This window comes from Phoca vitulina, unplaced genomic scaffold, assembly GCF_004348235.1.
Source record: "Phoca vitulina isolate PV1807 unplaced genomic scaffold, GSC_HSeal_1.0 scaffold54, whole genome shotgun sequence".
Lineage (NCBI taxonomy): Eukaryota > Metazoa > Chordata > Mammalia > Carnivora > Phocidae > Phoca > Phoca vitulina.
The window spans coordinates 11,005,898-11,024,943 of record NW_022589757.1 but is presented as its reverse complement, the minus strand read 5'-3'; the positions used below and the strand labels follow the sequence as shown (position 1 = coordinate 11,024,943).

General features: G+C 38.5%; 1 protein-coding gene across 9 annotated transcripts in view; it reads right to left on the bottom strand.

Moving 5' to 3' along the window:
* The window catches only part of PRRC2C (proline rich coiled-coil 2C), an 88,626-nt gene that overhangs the window by 36,045 nt on the left and 33,535 nt on the right, over window positions 1-19,046 (bottom strand). For all 9 annotated transcript variants that reach the window (XM_032389492.1, XM_032389501.1, XM_032389497.1 and 6 more), the window contains exons 12-16: window positions 14,877-15,498; window positions 8,416-8,585; window positions 7,728-7,977; window positions 5,538-5,748; window positions 1,866-4,115 (exon numbers count right to left, since the gene is read on the bottom strand). In XM_032389492.1, coding sequence (XP_032245383.1) covers window positions 1,866-4,115; window positions 5,538-5,748; window positions 7,728-7,977; window positions 8,416-8,585; window positions 14,877-15,498 — 3,503 coding nt within the window. The remainder of the gene's footprint in view (window positions 1-1,865; window positions 4,116-5,537; window positions 5,749-7,727; window positions 7,978-8,415; window positions 8,586-14,876; window positions 15,499-19,046) is intronic.

Sequence of the window (19,046 nt, the reverse complement as noted above, 5' to 3'; positions counted from 1 at the left end):
GACTTCTGCTGAGTATAACTTCACTAAAATTGAGTTTCCCAATAAAGGAGGTGGACTTTCTTTCCAGGAATTAAATTCCAAAATTCCAATTGTGCCCTGGAGGTTCTTACTGTGTCTGTCTATCATGGTATAAATAAGCTAATCAACATGGTTTAGAGCAGAAAATTCCTGTGATCCAAGCTAGTCCAAAGTATTTGTTACTGGATCTTTTCCACAACAGAGCAGCATATGTAAAATTTAAAAAGCATTCTGTTTACACTATGTGTATCAATCAGATACATAAATGTAAACATACAAAAAACCACTTTTAATATGGAAATAATTCACTTCACAAACCAATGTATTTCCAGAGTTTTTGTTTCCTATCAAATTTTATTCTTGGATTTTTTTAATTTATGAAAATATACCATGGAAAATGCATTTACAAATTCACTTTCATCTTAGCCAATAGTATCACTTGAGATAAAAGCTTACCAAGTGCTTGACACAAAGCATGAGCTCAAACATTTAAAGAATAAAATCATTTCTTCTAAATGGGACTCTTTCAAAAGACTCATTTTAATTACAACCAATAATTGCTATTTCCACAGGTTCAAAGTTGTCATCTACATGGCACAAGTCTTGCTAAGTTGTTGAGATCTACATTACATAAAAACCAGATCAAGATTTCCCTTGAGTGTTACTACTCAAAACTCTCATAGTTCAGTTACAGTCAGTAACTACATTGTAACTACACATGCTATCCTAATTCTTTTGGCCTTTGGAAGAGAGGTTCAAATTCTGTGTTAACAAAGTACTAAGGAAACACAACTGGTCACATTATTTCCCTAAATTTTTTTCTAAGTTATCAGAAAGCAAAAATATTTTTGTTGATGGGTGTGGTAACCTGAAATGCTAAGTACACTGTAACTAACCAATGCAGATTAATATATTATCCGAATAAATTATCAGCTCAGGCTGCAAACCCGGGAATTTGATCAAAAACTGGGGCACACCATAATAATAGCTGTTTACTATATACCAGATATGTTATGTAGTTCACAAATATATCCATAATCTTCACCAGTTTTTAGAAGTACGATTATTTTCTCCCCATTTTACTGGCGAGGAAGCAGAGTTTACATAGGCAGTAAGTACCAGAACCTATTAAAAACTAGGCAAATAAATGAATGAAAGAATGAATGAATAAAACTAGGCATACTGCTACTGTAATTTTTCCTAATATAAAGGAATTAATAATTTACCATAAACAACATTTTAATATTTAAAAGAACAGACCAAACTTAGCACAGTTTCGAAAAATTGTTTTAAAATAAATCCAACGGTATTTATGTTACTGGTGGCCTTGGTGGCAGTTCTGGGCCTCTACCCAGCTGGATCATTTCCTGTAGTTTGCAACTCACGAGGAAGATATAATTCATTCTTAAGGTTCAACATTCACTTCCTAGCAACCAGTACAGAGTGATAAAGCATATGGTTAAAACGTATTCATTTAAGTCCCAGAGGACACCTATGAGCACCAGGGTTTTGCAAAGAGAAACCAAAAAAGAAAGGAGGGCTGCTCACCATTAATAAGATGACTTTCAAAAAAAAAAAAAAAAAAAAAAGACTTACCAAAAGGAAGACACTGTGACACTGTACAGGTCCCTCCCTAGATGTACAGATATACATTTCTAGAAAAATGTAACTTAGGAGGCAAAGACTCCTGAGACCCATTAACCTCTCTTGTTCAAGCACCCTTAACTTTGAGAACAGACAAAAAAATTTAGGGGAAAACAATGTCTGGGTCCCCTATCTAGACTGGCTCCTTTGCTCAGTTCAACTTCCAAGTACAAATGCAATTATATTGAAAATAAAGTACTCACCCTCGCTTCCCACTTTTTGATGGTGGACCACTTCTCCTTTCATTTCTAGGACCTGAGAAATTCCTTCCGGATTTGGGTGGACCACTGTTGCCACGCCGATTCTGGCGATCTACACCAGGCCTCTGGCTAGAAAAACTTCTCTTTGCTATTTCCCTTTTTGGAGGTAAAACATTCTCTCCAGCCTTTGTAACCGCTTGTGCATTCAAATCAGCATTTTTTTTTTCATCTCTTTCACGTCTCTCGTTGAAATCACTGCTTTCAGAAGCTGTTTCCCATTCTTCATTTGCCTGATCTGAAGAGTTCTGATTAGATAAGTCTGGTGTCTTGTTCCCAGAAATATCCCCAGAAGGGTTAACTGGTTCTTGAACCACATTATTAACGGTGCCATTTGTGGGCACTGCCACCTCGTTGGTTTTGGAAGCAGCCTCCCTCTCTCTGAGACGTCTAAATCGAGGAGGCTTATCTTGCCTTGGTGGTCGGGTAGGACGCTGTCGTCGGGGCCTCTCTCTAGCTGGGTCAAATTTTCGCTCAAATTTTGGAGGTCGTTTATCTGCTGGTATAGGAATAAATTGCTCATGTCTTCTTGGTGGCTCTCCATCGTCTGGCTTAGGAGCTTCTGCTTGCCTTGGGTTCCACTGATTGTCCCTATAGGCAGGTCTTCGTAAGGTGGAAGGGCGCGATGGTCGGCCTCCAGGATCCCTTCCACCACGTCTGAATGTTCCCCCTCTGCCTCGCCGTGTAGGCTCTCCTTTAGGAAGGAAGCCTGGTTTAGATTTATCATCATCCCTCACATAAGGTTTTTCTAGAGGTCTATTATCTATTCGGATGTGATTTTCAGGCTTGAAAGAAGACTGAGGCTTTATAGGTTTTTTGTTTTCAGACCGTTCCTCTCTTTTGGGAAGTTTACCTTTGCTTAAACTATCCTTATCACTTGCACTTTCATGAATTTCACTGTCTGTGTCAGTCTCTGAACCTCGCTGTCGTCTTCTTTTGGGAACAACTTCAAAATCAGAGCTCTCACTTCGTGTTTCACTTTCTTCTCGCTGTCGAAGAGGTCCTGAGGACACATGCTCTGTCCGTGGCTTATTGTCTCTATATTGAGGATAGTCTCGAGTGTGCCCTCTCCCACCCCGGCCACGCCCTCCATAAGAACCTCTATAGCTTCGGCCTCTGGAATAGTATTCACCCCGGCCTCGACCTCTGTATCCTTGATCTGGAAACCAATCTCTATCTCTAGCTTCTTTCCAATAGGTCCGAGGGGGTAAAGTGGATTCTTTTTTAACTGCTGGTCTTGAATCTGGTCGAGGCCTCTCTAAAACAAGATCTTTGCTACTGAGTTTCTCAGGTTGTTTTTCTTCTTTCACTGCTGGTACTGTGACAGTTTGCTGGTTTACAGTTTTAGCCATAGGCTCTACCTCAACACTACTTACAGGTTCCAAGGGCTTCTCAGCATCTTGAGGTGGCTTTTGAACCACAGTTGAAGTTTCCGTTGAAGGTAATTTCTCCAGTTCTGGTTGAGGTGGTGGTGGGACTGACTGTGGCTGAACCGGTGCTGCAGGTGGTGGGACTGGAGCAAGAGGATCTTTCTTTTCTGTCTTTTCAGGTTTTATAACTTTTTCGGTGACCTTTTCTCCCTTTTCCCCTTCCTTCTCCTTCCTCTGCTCTCGCTCCTCTTTCATATCCCTAAGTATAGGTTTTTTAATGGGACCTGATCTTCTCACAGGCCTATCATTACCTTCTTCTCTTCTGTTGGAGCTTGGCCTTGGGCCCCAACGAGTTTCCGATTTAGATTTATACAGTTTTTCAGGTTTTGGTCCCTCAGAAGATCGTATAAAGCCATCCTTCTTTGGTTTTTCCTCTGTCCTTTCTACTGGTTCCTTTGAATCAATGCATCTGCTGGTTACTTTAGGAATGCCTGCAGATGGGTCATTTCTTTGCTCCTCTGATTTTTGAGTATGGTTAGATCCATGGGAAACACTTCTTTTCCGGGCAGGCTGACTTTCTCCAGCTGACATCCGCTCTTCTTGAGGAGTGGATACAGTTTTTTGATCAGGTACATCAAAACAAGCAGACTGATTGTTTGTGTCAGTATGGTGAGGTCTAATGTCTTCCACAGATCTGCTTAAAAACTTTTGTACTTCTGTCTCACTTGATTCTCTGACAAAGTCTGCTTTTGGATGAACCTCTAATTGACTGTGTTCTATAGGATAAGCAGCAGTAATCTGTTCCTGATCCACTGGGGCTTCAGGCCTAAAAAAATGAGAATTCAGAAGCATAACTACCAAGACAAACTCTTTCTCACAAGTGTACAGCAAAATAATCCCTTTAATTATAAACCACAAATGGATCCTAATCATAAAAACCATTTAAAAAGGATCCTAATCTTTATGTCTCCTTAAAAAGTTTAGTGCAGCAATATTCATAATAGCTGAGAGGTGGAAACAACCCTCAGTGTCTACTGACAGATGGATGAAGAAAATGTGGTATATACATAAATAGAATGTCCTTTTAGACATTAAAAAGAAGAAAATACTGTTATATGCTACCAGATGGATGAGAACATTATACCACGTGAAATGAATAATCACAGGACAAATACTGTAGGAATCCACTTATATGTATAATGTAATCGAACTCATCCAAGCATAAAGTAGAATGGTGATTGCCAGGGACTAGCAGGAATGGGGAAATTATTTGCTACTCAGTGGGTATAAACTTTCAGTTATACAAGATGAAAAATTTCTAGAAATGTATTGTAAAACACCATGCTTGTAGTTAACAATACTATACTGAACACTCAAAATTTCGTTGACAGTAGATGCCACGTTATGTTTTTTTCCCTACAATTACAAACAAATGAAATTCATTCCTTAAGATAAAAGGAAGTTTAGGCCATGCTGATGTGAATTTTTAATCCATCAAGACTAATAATTCCCACCCATAATCGAAGAGTACACTAGAGTAGATCTATCTTCCCCAATGAATCAGGATTACAAAATACACTCCTTAAAAGGGCAGAAGTTCTAAGTTTATGGTTATAAATTACTACAGATCACCAATTTTCTGCGACTTCGAATTATCTCTGTAAATTAGTATTTGCCTTTATCTTGGCATTAGAAGACTTCCACGAGGTACTGATAATCAAATGTCTACCATTTTTCATTAGTGGAAAAATTATATCAATGCTTTAAGCTAGACTACATGTCAAATAGTAGAAACCTGCCGATTTTACATATAACACTGAATTGCAGTATTTAATTCAGTGTACAGAACTAGGTGACAGGGCGCCTGGGTGGCTCAGATGGTTAAGCATCTGCTTTCGGCTCAGGTCATGATCCCAGGGTCCTGGGATCGAGTCCTGCATTGGGCTCCCTGCTCAGCAGGAAGCCTGCTTCTCCCTCTGCCTCTGCCTCTCTCTCTCTCTCTCTCTCTCCCCCTGTCTCTCATGAATAAATAAATAAAATCTTTAAAAAAAAAAGAACTAGGTGACAAAATGCTCTATCAATACAGGAATGAGATAAAAAGAAAGCATGTCCAAAAATGAAATGACATAAACTAAATGGAAGGAAATCTAGATTTGTCACTCAGTCCTAAGTCAGAATGATCTTCAGGGACACTATAGTTTTCATTTTACCACAATATTCAATTTGTATTCATAATTTTTATAATTACCTTGCATCCTCAGGTTCTTCTGTTGCCTTGGGAGTAGTGGCCTGCTGAGGCTCTGTGTGGGGATAGGGATCTGACCCCCACATTACACGAGGTTCAGAGAGGGAAATTGCATGATCTCTTGTAGATCGTGCTATATGCTCAAATGACTCAGAACTATTTGGTGATCCTTCCATCTGTTCTCTTCTCATTAATGGCTTAGGAGGAATCATTCCTATACAAAAGGTCAGAAAAAGATGGGAAAAACAATCATGATACACATAAAGAATCTGGGTTATTAATTACTATTTGGAATTCTATACTTGAGCTAAAGAAATACTTTTTGCCAAGTGAGGAACTCAAGAAATGATCAATGAAAATTATACAAGTTTTTCTGTGAATACAATTTTTACTGTTGCTATTAAATAGATTTAAGAGGGGGCGCCTGGGTGGCTCAGTCAGTTAAGCGTCTGCCTTTGGCTCTAGTCATGATCCCAGATCAAGCCCCACATCAAGCTCCATGCTCAGCAGGGAGCCTGCTTCTCCCTCTTCCCCTCTCCCTGCTTGTACTCTCTCTCTCAAATAAATAAAATCTTAAAAAAAAAATAGATTTAAGAATTAAGGAAGCAAACAAAGCACACCACAACAGCAGCCTATTTTTATTTTTTTAATTTTTATTTAAGATTTTATTCATTTATTTGAGAGAGACACAGTGAGAGAGGGAACACAAGCAGGGGGAGTGGGAGAGGGAGAAGCAAGCTCCCTGCTCCACAGGGAGCCCGATGCAGGGCTCGATCAAAGGACCCTGGGATCGTGACCTGAGCCGAAGGCAGACGCTTAACGACTGAGCCACCCAGGCCCTCCTAGCAGCCTATTTTTAAGGGAAAAAAATACAATGCCTATAAAAATCAGTAACATGTATGATGCTTCTATGCATGTTAAAAACATAATGAGGATTACACCAATAGTGATAGATTTCCAGAGAAAATATTTCCTATAGATAATTCCATTAATGTAGTTTAGTTGATCCATGCTATTAATTATGCCTCTTAAATTTTAAAACTGCAGTATAAATTTTAAAATTAAGACATGATTCTTGATATTTTTAACACCCCTAAATTTTCCTCTATACCATTTTGTTAATGAATTATCTGGATTTATTGTGATTCCATACAACACTGCTAATGCAATTGTTTTCAGCTAACCTATGTGAAAACGCCAAGTATTGGCAGAGAAAATTGAAAAGCTGGAATATAGAATACATGGACAAAATTTAAATGCTTAAACACTTAAAAAATGAAAACTATTTAGCAGATAACAGAAAATATTTTCAGACTAAAAAAATTTTTAAACATTTACAAAACAGAAAAAAACTAGTGTTTTGGTATTGTTACATGTATGATAAAGTGTTTGGCATTTAACTACTCTGTGCTGAAAGTTACATAATTTTTTGGATTAAAAATCTACGCACTCTGGAGGCACCTAGGTGGCTCAGTCAGTTAAGCGTCTGACCCTTAATTTCGGCTCAGGTCATGTCGTCAGGATTGTGAGACTGAGCCCCGAATCGGGCCCCCTGCTCAGTGGGGAGTCTGCTTGAGATTCTCTCTCCCTCACTCTCTGTCCCTCCCCAAGCCTGCGTGTGCACTCTCTCTCTCGAATAGATAAATCTTTTAAATAAAAATCATCTAGGCACCCTGGGGTGCCTGGGTGGCACAGTCGGTTAAGCGTCTGACTCTTGGTCTTGATCTCAGGGTCGTGAGACTGAGCCCCATGTCAGACTCTGTGCTGAGAAATCTGCTTGAGATGCTCTCTCCCTCTCCCTCTCCCATTCATGTGTGCTCACTCGCTGTCTAAAATAAATAAAATCTTTAAAAATAAAAAATCTAGGGGCACCTGGGTGGCTCAGTCAGTTAAGCATCCAACTTCAGCTCAGGTCATGATCTCAGGGTCCTAGGATGGAGCCCTGCATTGGGCTGCCCACTGAGTGGGGAGTCTGCTTGTCTTTCTCCCTTTCCCTCTAACCCTGCTCCCCACTTGTGCACACACACTCTCTCTCTCTCTCAAATAAATAAATAAAATCTTAAAAAAAATTATCTAGGCACCCTACGTAAGTTCTTACTAGATGATACACCTTAAAGGAATTCAGAGTGAAAATGGGAGGCAGGTGGTTGCACAACTGCAGTGAGCCATGACACAACATCAGTTCCAACTCACCAGGATGAATGGGTGGAATATCCATAGCAGGTCTACTGGACATCATTCGGGGATCCATGTACGACTGCATCATGAGCCACCTTGGATCAAAACCCATAGAAGCCAAGTGCTGAGGGTGAGGCTGCATGGGCTGGTAGAGAGGTCTGTGCGGTGGAGGAGGGACGGCACTGCCGGACGGCTGCGACGGCACCGTCTGTGGAAGCACGCCTTGCTGCTGCTGCTGCTGCCACTGCTGCTGCTTCATCTGCTCCTGGAAAAGCAGGACCCCACACCCTGAGCTTTTTGTTCCACGTGATAAATTAGTATCAGTCATATCAGAAAAGAACAGGCTTTTTTGAACCCTTCAGGGAAAAGAATTCAAAAGATATTGAACAGTGAGAGATGGTAAGTGAAAAGAACAAAAAATAAGTCATGACATTTCGCCTTAAGAAATTACTCACTCATTAATTATACTGCAGAAATAATACCCTAGAAAGGAAGACGGTGTCTACAAACGAGGCAGAGGGGAAAAAATGACATAAGTTTATGGTAAAACCCATTATCAACACCCTTTAATTAAAAAGGAAAAGAATTTCAGGGAAAATTTTTGTGCTTTGTGTATTTTAGGTTTCATGTCAAACTACTTCTCAGACTACTGAACAAGAAACCTTGTTGATCACACATACATGATAAAAAGTTTTACTGTTACCTGCTGTCGCTGAAATCGAGGTGGTAAAGACTTCTGAAACTGTTTAAAATAACCAGATAATACAGCAGGCCGAGGCTGAGCCCCCAATTCTGGCTCTGTTTCATGTGCCACTTGAGTGGTCTCTTTTTCACTGCGACTGCTGTCTTGTCTGGTGAAAACTGCATCATCCTCTGTCAAAGAAAGGGAGAAAAACAGTGATATTCATTGATGACACTTATCAAATACATGATGTGTGCACTGGCAGGAAATTATTAGATTGATATATAAATAAGGTTAATGAGGAAGAAAGTATCCATAACACTCCAAAGAACTGTTCTGTACTCTAATACTGGTAGCCATCAATGAGGTTAATATTAAAGTAACAAAACCTTAGATTTCCTCAAAGGTTCTTAAGCTAGAGATCACAGGTCCAAATACTTTACCAAGCAAAAATTTGTATTTGATACTTTATGATAATAAAACACTTCAAATACTACCTATTTCCCATTGTTTCAATAACTATTAATCCTGTCAGTATTTACCTGTGGTTCACTAGGACTTATGTGAAAACACAAATGGCCTAAACGTAAAATATAACATTAATAGTTTGCTTTTTGATCAGCAGACTACTATCTATAAAGAAAACTAATGAATCAAAGTCTGACAACAGTGATCATCAGCTATCGTCAAACACAAAAATTATTCTATGTAAAGAGTATCAAGAATGATACCAGAAAGAACTATATACTTGTTTACTAACTAAATAACAATTTTTCATCCTGACGAAAACCACAGCCATATTTGTTCTAGAAAATGTCATTTGTCACAATTACCAAGCCAAGCTTCTTATAAATTCTTTTTATCTTGAAGATTTTATTTATTTATTTGACAGAGAGACACAGCTAGAGAGGGAACACAAGCAGAGGGAGTGGGAGAGGGAGAAGCAGGCCTCCCGTGGATGATGAACTGTGGTTAATATCAGTCAATTGATCTCTTAGCACAGTACCAGCTATGCACCCCCCCTCACATTTTTTTTAAAGATTTATTTATGATAGACAGCATGCACACACGCACATGACTGGCAGGTGGGGCAGAGGGAGAGAATCCTCACGTAGATTCCCCACTGAGCACAGAGCCATGAGATCATGACCTGAGCTGAAACCAAGAGTTGGACACCTAACCAACTGAGCCACCCAGGCACACACCCCACCCCCCTCACATTTAAACCCACACTGGAGCAAGCAGAAGAAAGAATTCGCAAACTTGAAGATAGGACAATGGAAATTATTATGTCTGAGGAACAGAACAAGAAATAAACAGAGCTTAAGGCACCTATAGGACAAGATCAACAGACCAAACATACACACTGGGAAGGAGTCTAGAAGCAGGAGAGAGACAAAGGGGCAGAGAGAATATGTGAAGAAATAATGGCCAAAAACGTCTCAAATTTGATGAAAGCATGAATATAACTTCTAAGAAGCTCTCCCAATTCTAAGAGTCCCAAATTGAGATACATTATAATCAAACTTTAAAAAGACAAAGAGTGAATCTTGAAAGCAGCAGGATAGCACTAAGGAGTTTCAAGAAGTCAGTCACATACAGGGGATTCTTAATAAAACTATCAGATTTCTCATCAGAAACATTGGAGGCTAGAAGGCATCTCAAAGTATTAAAAGAAAAAAAAAAAAAACTATCAACCAAGAATCCTATATCTTGCAAAATTGTTCTTCAAAAATGAGGGAGAAATTGAAATATTCCCAGATAAAAGCTATGAAAGAGTTCACTACCACTAGACCTGCCCTCCAACAAATGCTCAAGGGAGTCCTGTAGGGTAAAATGAAAGGTGAGCACACAGTAATTCAAAACTGCGTGACAAAATAACGATCTCAATAAAGGCAAATACATGGGCAATTATAAAAGGCAGTAGTATGTGTAACTCTATGTTTGTCCATGTGATTTATGAAATGAATACTTTTTTTTTTTACATAAAGCAATTAGTCTAAAAGCTAACAACATTATATTTTGGCTTGTAACTCCACACTGTTTTCCACATAATTTAAGAAACTACTGCACTGGGCACCTAACCTAGGTGGCTCAGTTGGTTAGGTGATTGCCTTTGGCTCAGGTCATGATCCTGGAGTCCCGGGATCAAATCCGGTGTCGGGCTCCCTGCTCAGTGGGCAGTCTGCTTCTCCCTCTGACCCTCCCCCTCTCGTGCTCTCTCTCTCTCATTCTCTCTCAAATAGATAAAATCTAAAATAATAAAGAATTTTAAAAAAAGAAACTAATGCATTTAAAATAATTATTAGTTTGTTTCTGGGGATACAAAGTTAAAGATGTAATTCTGTGACAACAACCAAAAGGAATACAAATGGAAGTGATAAAGGAAAAGGAATGAATCTTTGTATATTATTAAAGTTAAACTGGTATAAATTTAGTGTTAAAACTTTTGTATGTTTATATAATCCCCATGGTAAAAACAAAGAAGGTAGCTACAGAATATAGCAAAAGGAAATGAGAAAGGAATTTAAATGTTCCAATACAAAAAAATCAACTAAACACAAAAGACAGTAATGCAGGAAATGAGGGGCAAAAATGGATATAAAGCATATAAAAACCAAATACCAAAATGTGAGAAATAAGTCCCTTCTAATCAATACTTACTTTAAATGGATTTAAATGGAAACACATGATCCAACTATATGTTATCTCTAAGAAACTTACTTAAGATCCAGAGACACAAACAGACTGAAAATGAAAAGATGAACACAGATATTCCATAGCAATAGTAACCGAGAGAGCAAGGTGGCTATGCTAATACCAGACAAGACTGGCTTTGAATTGAAAGTTTTACAAGACAAAGGACATTATATACTAATAAAAGGTTCAATGCAGCAAGATATAGCCATTATAAATACTTACACATATTTAATATATGTGTCTAATAACAGACCATCAAAATATATAAAGCAAAATACTGAGAGAGTTGAAGGGACAGACTGTTGTACATTTATAGTTGGACACTTCAATACCTTACTCTGAATAATGGATAGAATAGCCAGACAGAAGGTAAGTGAGGAAACAAAGGACTAAATACAATAAACCAACTAGATCTAACAGACCTACAGAACACTCTATCCAACAACAGCCATCACATTCTTCTCATATGCACGTAGGACATTTTCCAAGACAGACTGTATGTTAGGTCACAATATCAACAGTCAATTGATTTAAAACGATAAATCTCATATGAACTATTTTCTCTGACCACAGTGGGATGAAGTTAAAAATCAAAAAGAGAAGTGAAACAGGAAAATTCACAACTCCATGGAAATTAAACAACACTCTTAATCAACTAGGGTATCAAAGAATAAATGGCAAGGGAAATTAGAAAATACTTGAGAACAATGAAAACAAAAACATAACATACCAAAATTTATAGGATGCAGCAAAAGTGGTGCAAAGGGGGCAAATTTATAACTATAAATTTTTTTTTTTTTGGTGTTACAATGTAAGGGAAAAGAATAAGAACAAAGTAAACCCAAGGTTACCAGAAGAAAGGTAATAAAGATCAACATAGAGATCCACAAAATAGAGAATAGAAAAATAGAAAAAAATTAATGCAGCTAAAAGGGGATTCTTTGAGGGCACCTGGGTGGCTCAGTTGTTGGGAGTCTGCCTTCGGCTTGGGTCATGATCCCAGAGTCCTGGGATCGAGCCCCGCATCGGGATCCCTGCTCGGTGGGAAGCCTGCTTCTCCCTCTCCCTCTGCCCTTGCTTGTGTTCCCTCTCTCACTGTGTCTCTCTGTCAAATAAATAAATAAAATCTTTTAAAATAAATAAATAAATAAATAAATAAATAAATAAATGGGGATTCTTTGAAAAGATCAACAAAATTGACAAACCTTTAACTAGGCAGGTCAACTAAGAAAAAAAGAGAGAAGACTCAAACTACTAAAATCAGAATAGAAATTGGGACATTACTACCAATTCTACAGAAATAAAAAGGATTATGAGAGTATTATGAATAACTATATACCAACAAATAGGATAAGCAAGATGAAATGAAGAAATTCCTACAAACATAAACTTTCTAGTAAGTTTTTAAATCCAGATGTGTGAGTCCTCCAGCTTTGTTACTTTATTTCAAGATGGTTTTAGCTATTCTGGGTCCCTTGAGATTTAGGGTTTTCTACACATAAGATCATACCATCGGCTCACATTACCTGCATCTCTAGTATACTAATAATGAATGATCTGAAAAGGAAATTACGAAAACAATTCCATTTACAACAGCATCAAAAAGAACAAAATGCTTAAGAATTTTTTTTAGGTTTTTATTTAAGTAATCTCTACACCCAACATGTGACTTGAACTCATAAAATCAAGAGCTGCACACTCCCCCGACTGAACCAGCCAGGTACCCCTAAAATGCTTAAGAATTAACCAAGGAGGTGAAAGCCTTCTACAATGAAAACTACAAAATATTGCTGAAATAAATTAAAGAAGACATAAATAAATGGAAACACATCCCATGCTCACAGACTGCAAGACTTAATACTGATAACATTAATACTACCAAAAGCAACCTATAGTTATGCAATCCCTAGCAAAATCTCAATGGTGTTCTAGAATAGAAATAGAAATACACATCCTAAAATTCACATGTACTCTCAGGGGGACCCAGAATAGCCAAAACCATCATGAAAAAAAGTAACAAAGATGGAGGACTCACATATCCGGATTTAAAAGCATACAACAAAGCTGCAGTAATAAAAACAGTAAGACACTAACATAAAGTCAGACAGGGCAACGGGATAGAATCAAGACCCCAAAATAAACCATCACATACATGGTTGAATGATTTCAGAAGAGGCTGCTAAGATCATTTAATGGGGGAAAGAACAGTCTTTCCAACAATGGTATTGGGAAAACTGAATATCCACGTGCAAAAGAATGAAGCTGGACCCTTACCTAACACAATGTACAAAACTTAACTCAAAATAGGTCAAAGATGTAAATGTAAGACATAAACCTATAAAACTCTTAAAGGAAAACAGAACAAAAGCTTCATTATATTAGATTTGGCCATGACACCAAAGCCAGAAGCAACAAAAAATAGATGGATTTCATGAAAATTTTAAAGTTTTGTGCATGAAAAGAATATCCTGAGTGAAAAGGCAACCTATCTAAAGAGAGGCAGATCATATATCTGGTAAGGGATTAACATCTAGAATGTACAGCCAACTCCTAAAACTCAACAACAATCTGATTAAAAAATGGACAAAGGTCTTGGGCATTTCTCCAAAGATTCACAAATGGCCAATAAACACATGAAAAGATAATACTCAACATCATTAATCATTGGCAAAGCGCACATCAAAACTACAGTGAGATACCACCTCACACTTATTAGGAAGCCTACTATCAAAAAAACCCTCAGAAAATAACAGATGTTGGTGAGGATGTGGAGAAATTAGAACCCTTGTGCATTGTTCATGGGAATGTAAAATGGTACAGCTGCTGTGAAAAACAGTATGATGGTTCCTCAAAAAAATCAAAAATAGAATTACCATATGATGCAGCAATTCCATTTCTGAGTATGTAATCAAAAGAAATGAATATTTGTACACTCACATTCACAGCAGCATTATTCAAAATAGGTAAAATATGGAATCAATCCAAGTGCCCATGAACAGATAAAGATAAGCAAAATGTGGTTTTAGATATAGATTATTAGCCTTAAAAAGGAAGAAAATTCTGCAATATGCTACAATATGGAAGAATCTTGGAAGATAATATACTAAGTGAAATAAGCCAGTCACAAAAAGACAAATACTGTATGAGGCACTGAGAACAGTCAAAATCAGAGACAGAAATTAGAACAGTGGTTGCCAGGGGCTGAGGAGAGGGGAGAATAGGGAACTATTGTTTAATAGGTAGAGTTTCAGTTTTACAAGATGGAAAGAGTTCTGGAGATGGATGGTGGTGGTAATTGCACAACATTATAAATGTATTTAATACCATTAAACTGTATACTAAAAATGGTTAAGATGCTAAATTTTATGTTACATATATTTCACCATAATAAAAAAATTACGGAAAAAAGCGTATTAAAGTATCCAATAAAATTCAGCTTCTATTTAAAAAAAAACTCAATTGGAATGCCTGGGTAGCTCAGCTGGTTAAGCGTCTGACTCCTGAGTTTGGCTCAGGTCACGACCTCAGGGTCCTGGGATCCAGCACCGAGTTGGGCTCTGCTTGAGATTCTCTCGCCCTCTGCCCCTCCCCCTGCTAACAAATGTGCACACCCACGCTCTCTCTCTAAATAAATAAATAAAATCAATCTTTAAAAACAAACAAACAAACCACCTCAATCATTTTTATCTGGATTACATACATACATATATTAAAAATACACAAACATCCACACCAGAAGTACTATGAAGCCTCTTAAATAAGAACAAACAAGACTCTCATACCTTTATTACAGTTGGTTTCACTTTCTGGTTTTTCTACCATAGGCTCTAAAGTAGGTTCTTTGTGTTCAATTTTTTCCTCCACTTTTTCCCTTTCTTTCTTCTCCAACTCACATTCCTTTTCCTGTTCCTTGATCTTTTGCAGTTCTTTTTCCTTTTCCTGCTGTCGTTCTAGTTCCTTCTCTTTTTCTTGCTTTCTTTCCTTTTCCAGTTCTCTCTGTTTTTCCTGCTCTCTCTCCAGTTCTTTCTCCTTCTCCTGTTGCCTCTCCCTTTCTTTTTCCCTCTCCTTCTCTCGCTCCCGTTCTTGTTCTCTTTCAAGTTCTTTCTCACGCTCCCGTTCTTTTTCTCGCTCCCTTTCTCTAATCTCCTCTGGAGAGGGTTGTTTGTCCACAATGCCAAGCTTTTCATCCAATCGTTTCAGTTTCTCTGCACATGCTGCCTTCCTTTGTTCTTCCATTCTTCGCTCTTCCTCTTCACGCCGTTTCCGAGCTCGTTCCACTGCTGCAGAAAGTTCTGACTGCTGTCTTCTTCTTTGCTTCCATATTTCATCTTCATCTGGTACTTGCTGCTTCGGGGGGAAAGGGCCTGGTCTTCCAGGTACTGCCTGCCGGTCTGGAGGAGGATGCTGAAACATTATGATAAATTATCAGGTGAATATGACAAATCTATTTCCACACTTGATCTTAGCCAAATCAGAGACATGAAGAGGGAAGGAAAAACTCCACAAAACGTCACAAATGTTTCTGATAAAACATACATATTAAAATACAAACAAGTACCAACATGGGGAAAATACTAAATTTAGATAATTCCCCAAACTAAGACCAGAACAATTAATCTAGGCCATATACCTATTTATTGTGGCAGACATTACCACACATACAGAAATTTGTTGAATGAAATTAGAAGCTGTCACAACATGAATTTCAAAATCTAAATGTAGACATGAAGGAAATTTAGAATGTGAGTGCTTTTTGGAGCTGCAACTCTCAGAGATGGAATGCCTAAAGAGGGAGAAAAGTCCATAAAGATGCAGAACAGTGTCATGTGAGCCCTGAGAAGACACAGGTGCAGTTACAGGGAAAAAACAGCCAGCCAGAGCTGCTAAGTGAAGAAGTTGGAGACACTACTACTGCCGACACTTCCAAGGAGGAGAAATTCCTAGAAATCAGCCTGTATAGACAGAGTTCTTGAGCTGTGAACTGGAAGATCCAGAAATGCATGCTTAGAACCCACAGTGGAATGTGGGATATCACTTGAGAGACTGAGTTTTAATGACCTACTTTTTAATTGATATGTTCTAAAACAACTACAATCACTGCCAGCAACTACGCAAAACAAGCAGAATAAAGAGAGCACCTGAAGGGCTGAAATGTTAAGGAACTAAAAAGAACTTTTAAAAATACTGATTTTAATAGCTAGGAGGGTGAAGAAATCTCAAAAGCCATATAACCAGGGCGCCTGGGTGGCTCAGTTGTTAAGCGTCTGCCTTCGGCTCAGGTCATGATCCCAGGGTCCTGGGATCGAGTCCCACATTGGGCTCCCTGCTCTGCGGGAATCCTGCTTCTCCCTCTCCCACTCCCCCTGCTTGTATTCCCTCTCTCGCTGTCTCTCTCTCTGTCAAATAAATAAATAAAATCTTAAAAAAAAAAAAAAAAGCCATAAAACCAGTCAGAATCCTTACAAATGAGAAAATAATGGTATGATGAAAACACTGGACTAAATACAAAAAATATATATATATGATCCAGACTCTACCATTTACTAACGGTGCTGTCTTAGGCAAACCACTTTATCTGCCAGCACCCCTAACCCCAAACAACCACTGGTCTGCTTCTGGCAATAGAGAGTAGTTTTACCTTTCCTAGTTTCATATATATGGATACATCAAGTTATATTTTCTTTTGTATCTGGCTTCTCGTGCTCAGGATAATAGTTTGGAGGTGGCCATCCATCATTTGTTCCATTCTACTGCTGAACAGTAGTATTCCATCATAGGCACATCGTTTCACTTGTGGATGGACACGTGGACTGCTGCTAGTTTTTTAACCATGAATAAACAGTTATGGACATTCATGCCTAAGTCTTTCTGTAAATGCATGTGTTTTCATTTCTCTTGGATAAATACTTAGGAGTGGAATGCCGAGTCATGTGGTAAGTGTATTTTTCACTTTATTAAGACACTGCCAAACTGTTTTCCAAAGTGGTTACAAGGTTTTACAGACCCACCAGTAATTTATGAGGGTGCTAGCTGCTTTATACCCCCACCATATTTGGTGTCACCAGCCCTTTAAATTTTGGACGTGTAACAAAATCTCACTGTGGTTTGAACTTGCATTTCCCTGGTGTTTAAAATACTGAACATCTTTTCTTGTGCTTACTGGCCATTTATATATCTCATTCTGTGAAGTGAATGTTCAAATCATTTTGTTGGACTATTTGTCTTATTATTAGTTATAAGGGTCTTTTGTTTGTTCTTTTTTTTTTTTCTCTAAGATTTTATTTATTCATTCATGAGAGACAAAGAGGCAGAGCAGGGAGCCCAAGGCGAGACTCAATCCCAGGACTTTGGGGATCACAACCTGAGCTGAAGGCAGACGCTTAACCGACTGAGCCACCCAGGCACCCCTGTTTGTACTTCTTTTAAAAAATATATTCCAGGGACGCCTGGGTGGGTCAATTAAGTGTCTGCCTTCGGCCCAGGTGATGATACCAGGGTCCTGGGATCGAGCCCCGCATGGGGCTCCTTGCTCAGCAGGGAGTCTTGCTTCTCCCTCTGCCCGCCGCTCCCCCTGCTTGTGCTCTCTCTCTGACAAATAAATAAATAAAATCTTTAAAAATAAATAAATAAATTCTTTCTTAAAAAAAAAAAAATATATATATATATTCTGGTACATGTTCTGGTCAGATTAGTAATATTTTTTGTGTACATATTTTTTCATTGCCTCAGAGATGTTTTTAAAACTCCAACTGACAGATTTTTTTTCTAATTCACGCCTTTTGTGAATTATCCAAGACCATCTTTATTGACCCAAGTTTAAAGATTTTTTCTTCCACTTTCGTCCACATGTTTAGTTTTAGCCTGTATGTATATAAAAATACCATAAAGAGCATTCAGTAGTTAAAAGGAAAACGACTGGTGGAGATGGTGGTGATGGTTGTGGTGTGTATGCCTGTCACAGTAGGGCAATTAGGGAAGGCCTCTAAAGTGGTAACACCTGAGCAAAGAATTTGATTAGAAGGATCTCTGGAAAACATTCCTCTAGTTAGAGGAAACAGCAAATAAAATGTTTTATTTGCGGCAATAAAGCTTGTGTGGCAAGAACAAAAAGAAAACTAGATAAAATGAGGAGAGTAGACAGAGACCTTAAAGACCACTGGAAGGACCTGAATAGGACAAGACTGATCTACTATAGGAGAATTTAGGATGGAGGTGGCAGGTAAGCGGAGGAAGAGTGGGAAATAAGACCTATTAGGAACCTACTGTGATAGTTGAAGGGAAATATAACGGGTGGTAGGCAATTACTCAGTATAGGAATATATTCCGAAGGTAGGGGTGACATAATTTGCTGATAGATTAGGGTGGATGTATGATAAAAAAGAGGGAAGAGTTATGAGTGACTTCTAGGTTTTACCTTGAGCAAATGGGTAAATGATAATGCCATTACATAAGACGGGAAGACAAGGGAAGAAGCAGAGCCACGTGTGTCACATGTGTATGGGGGGGATCTTGTTATGGTTTGGACATATCTATCAGAAATCCAAGTGGAAATGCTTATGATCACTAAATATATGACTCTTGAAGATAGGGTAGAACTTTAAGGGCTAAAGATAATATATACTTAAGTACCATAAGCACATTTATGAGATCTTCCAGGGAAAGGATATAGTCAGAAAAAGGAATAAGAACACAACCCTTAACCCTCTAACACCGAGGGGGGGCACCTGGGTGGCTTAGTCAGTTAAGTGTCTGACTCTTGATTTCGGCTCAGGTCATGATCTCAGGGTTGTGGGATCAAGTCCCGTGTAGGGCTCCACATTCAGTGGGGAGTCTGCTCGGGATTCTCTTGTTCCCTCTCTCTCTGCCCCTCCCCCTTCCTGTGTGTGTGTGTGTGCACGCGTGCTCCCCCCCCATAAAGGCCCACAAAAAACACAAATTGAAGAAAGAGAACA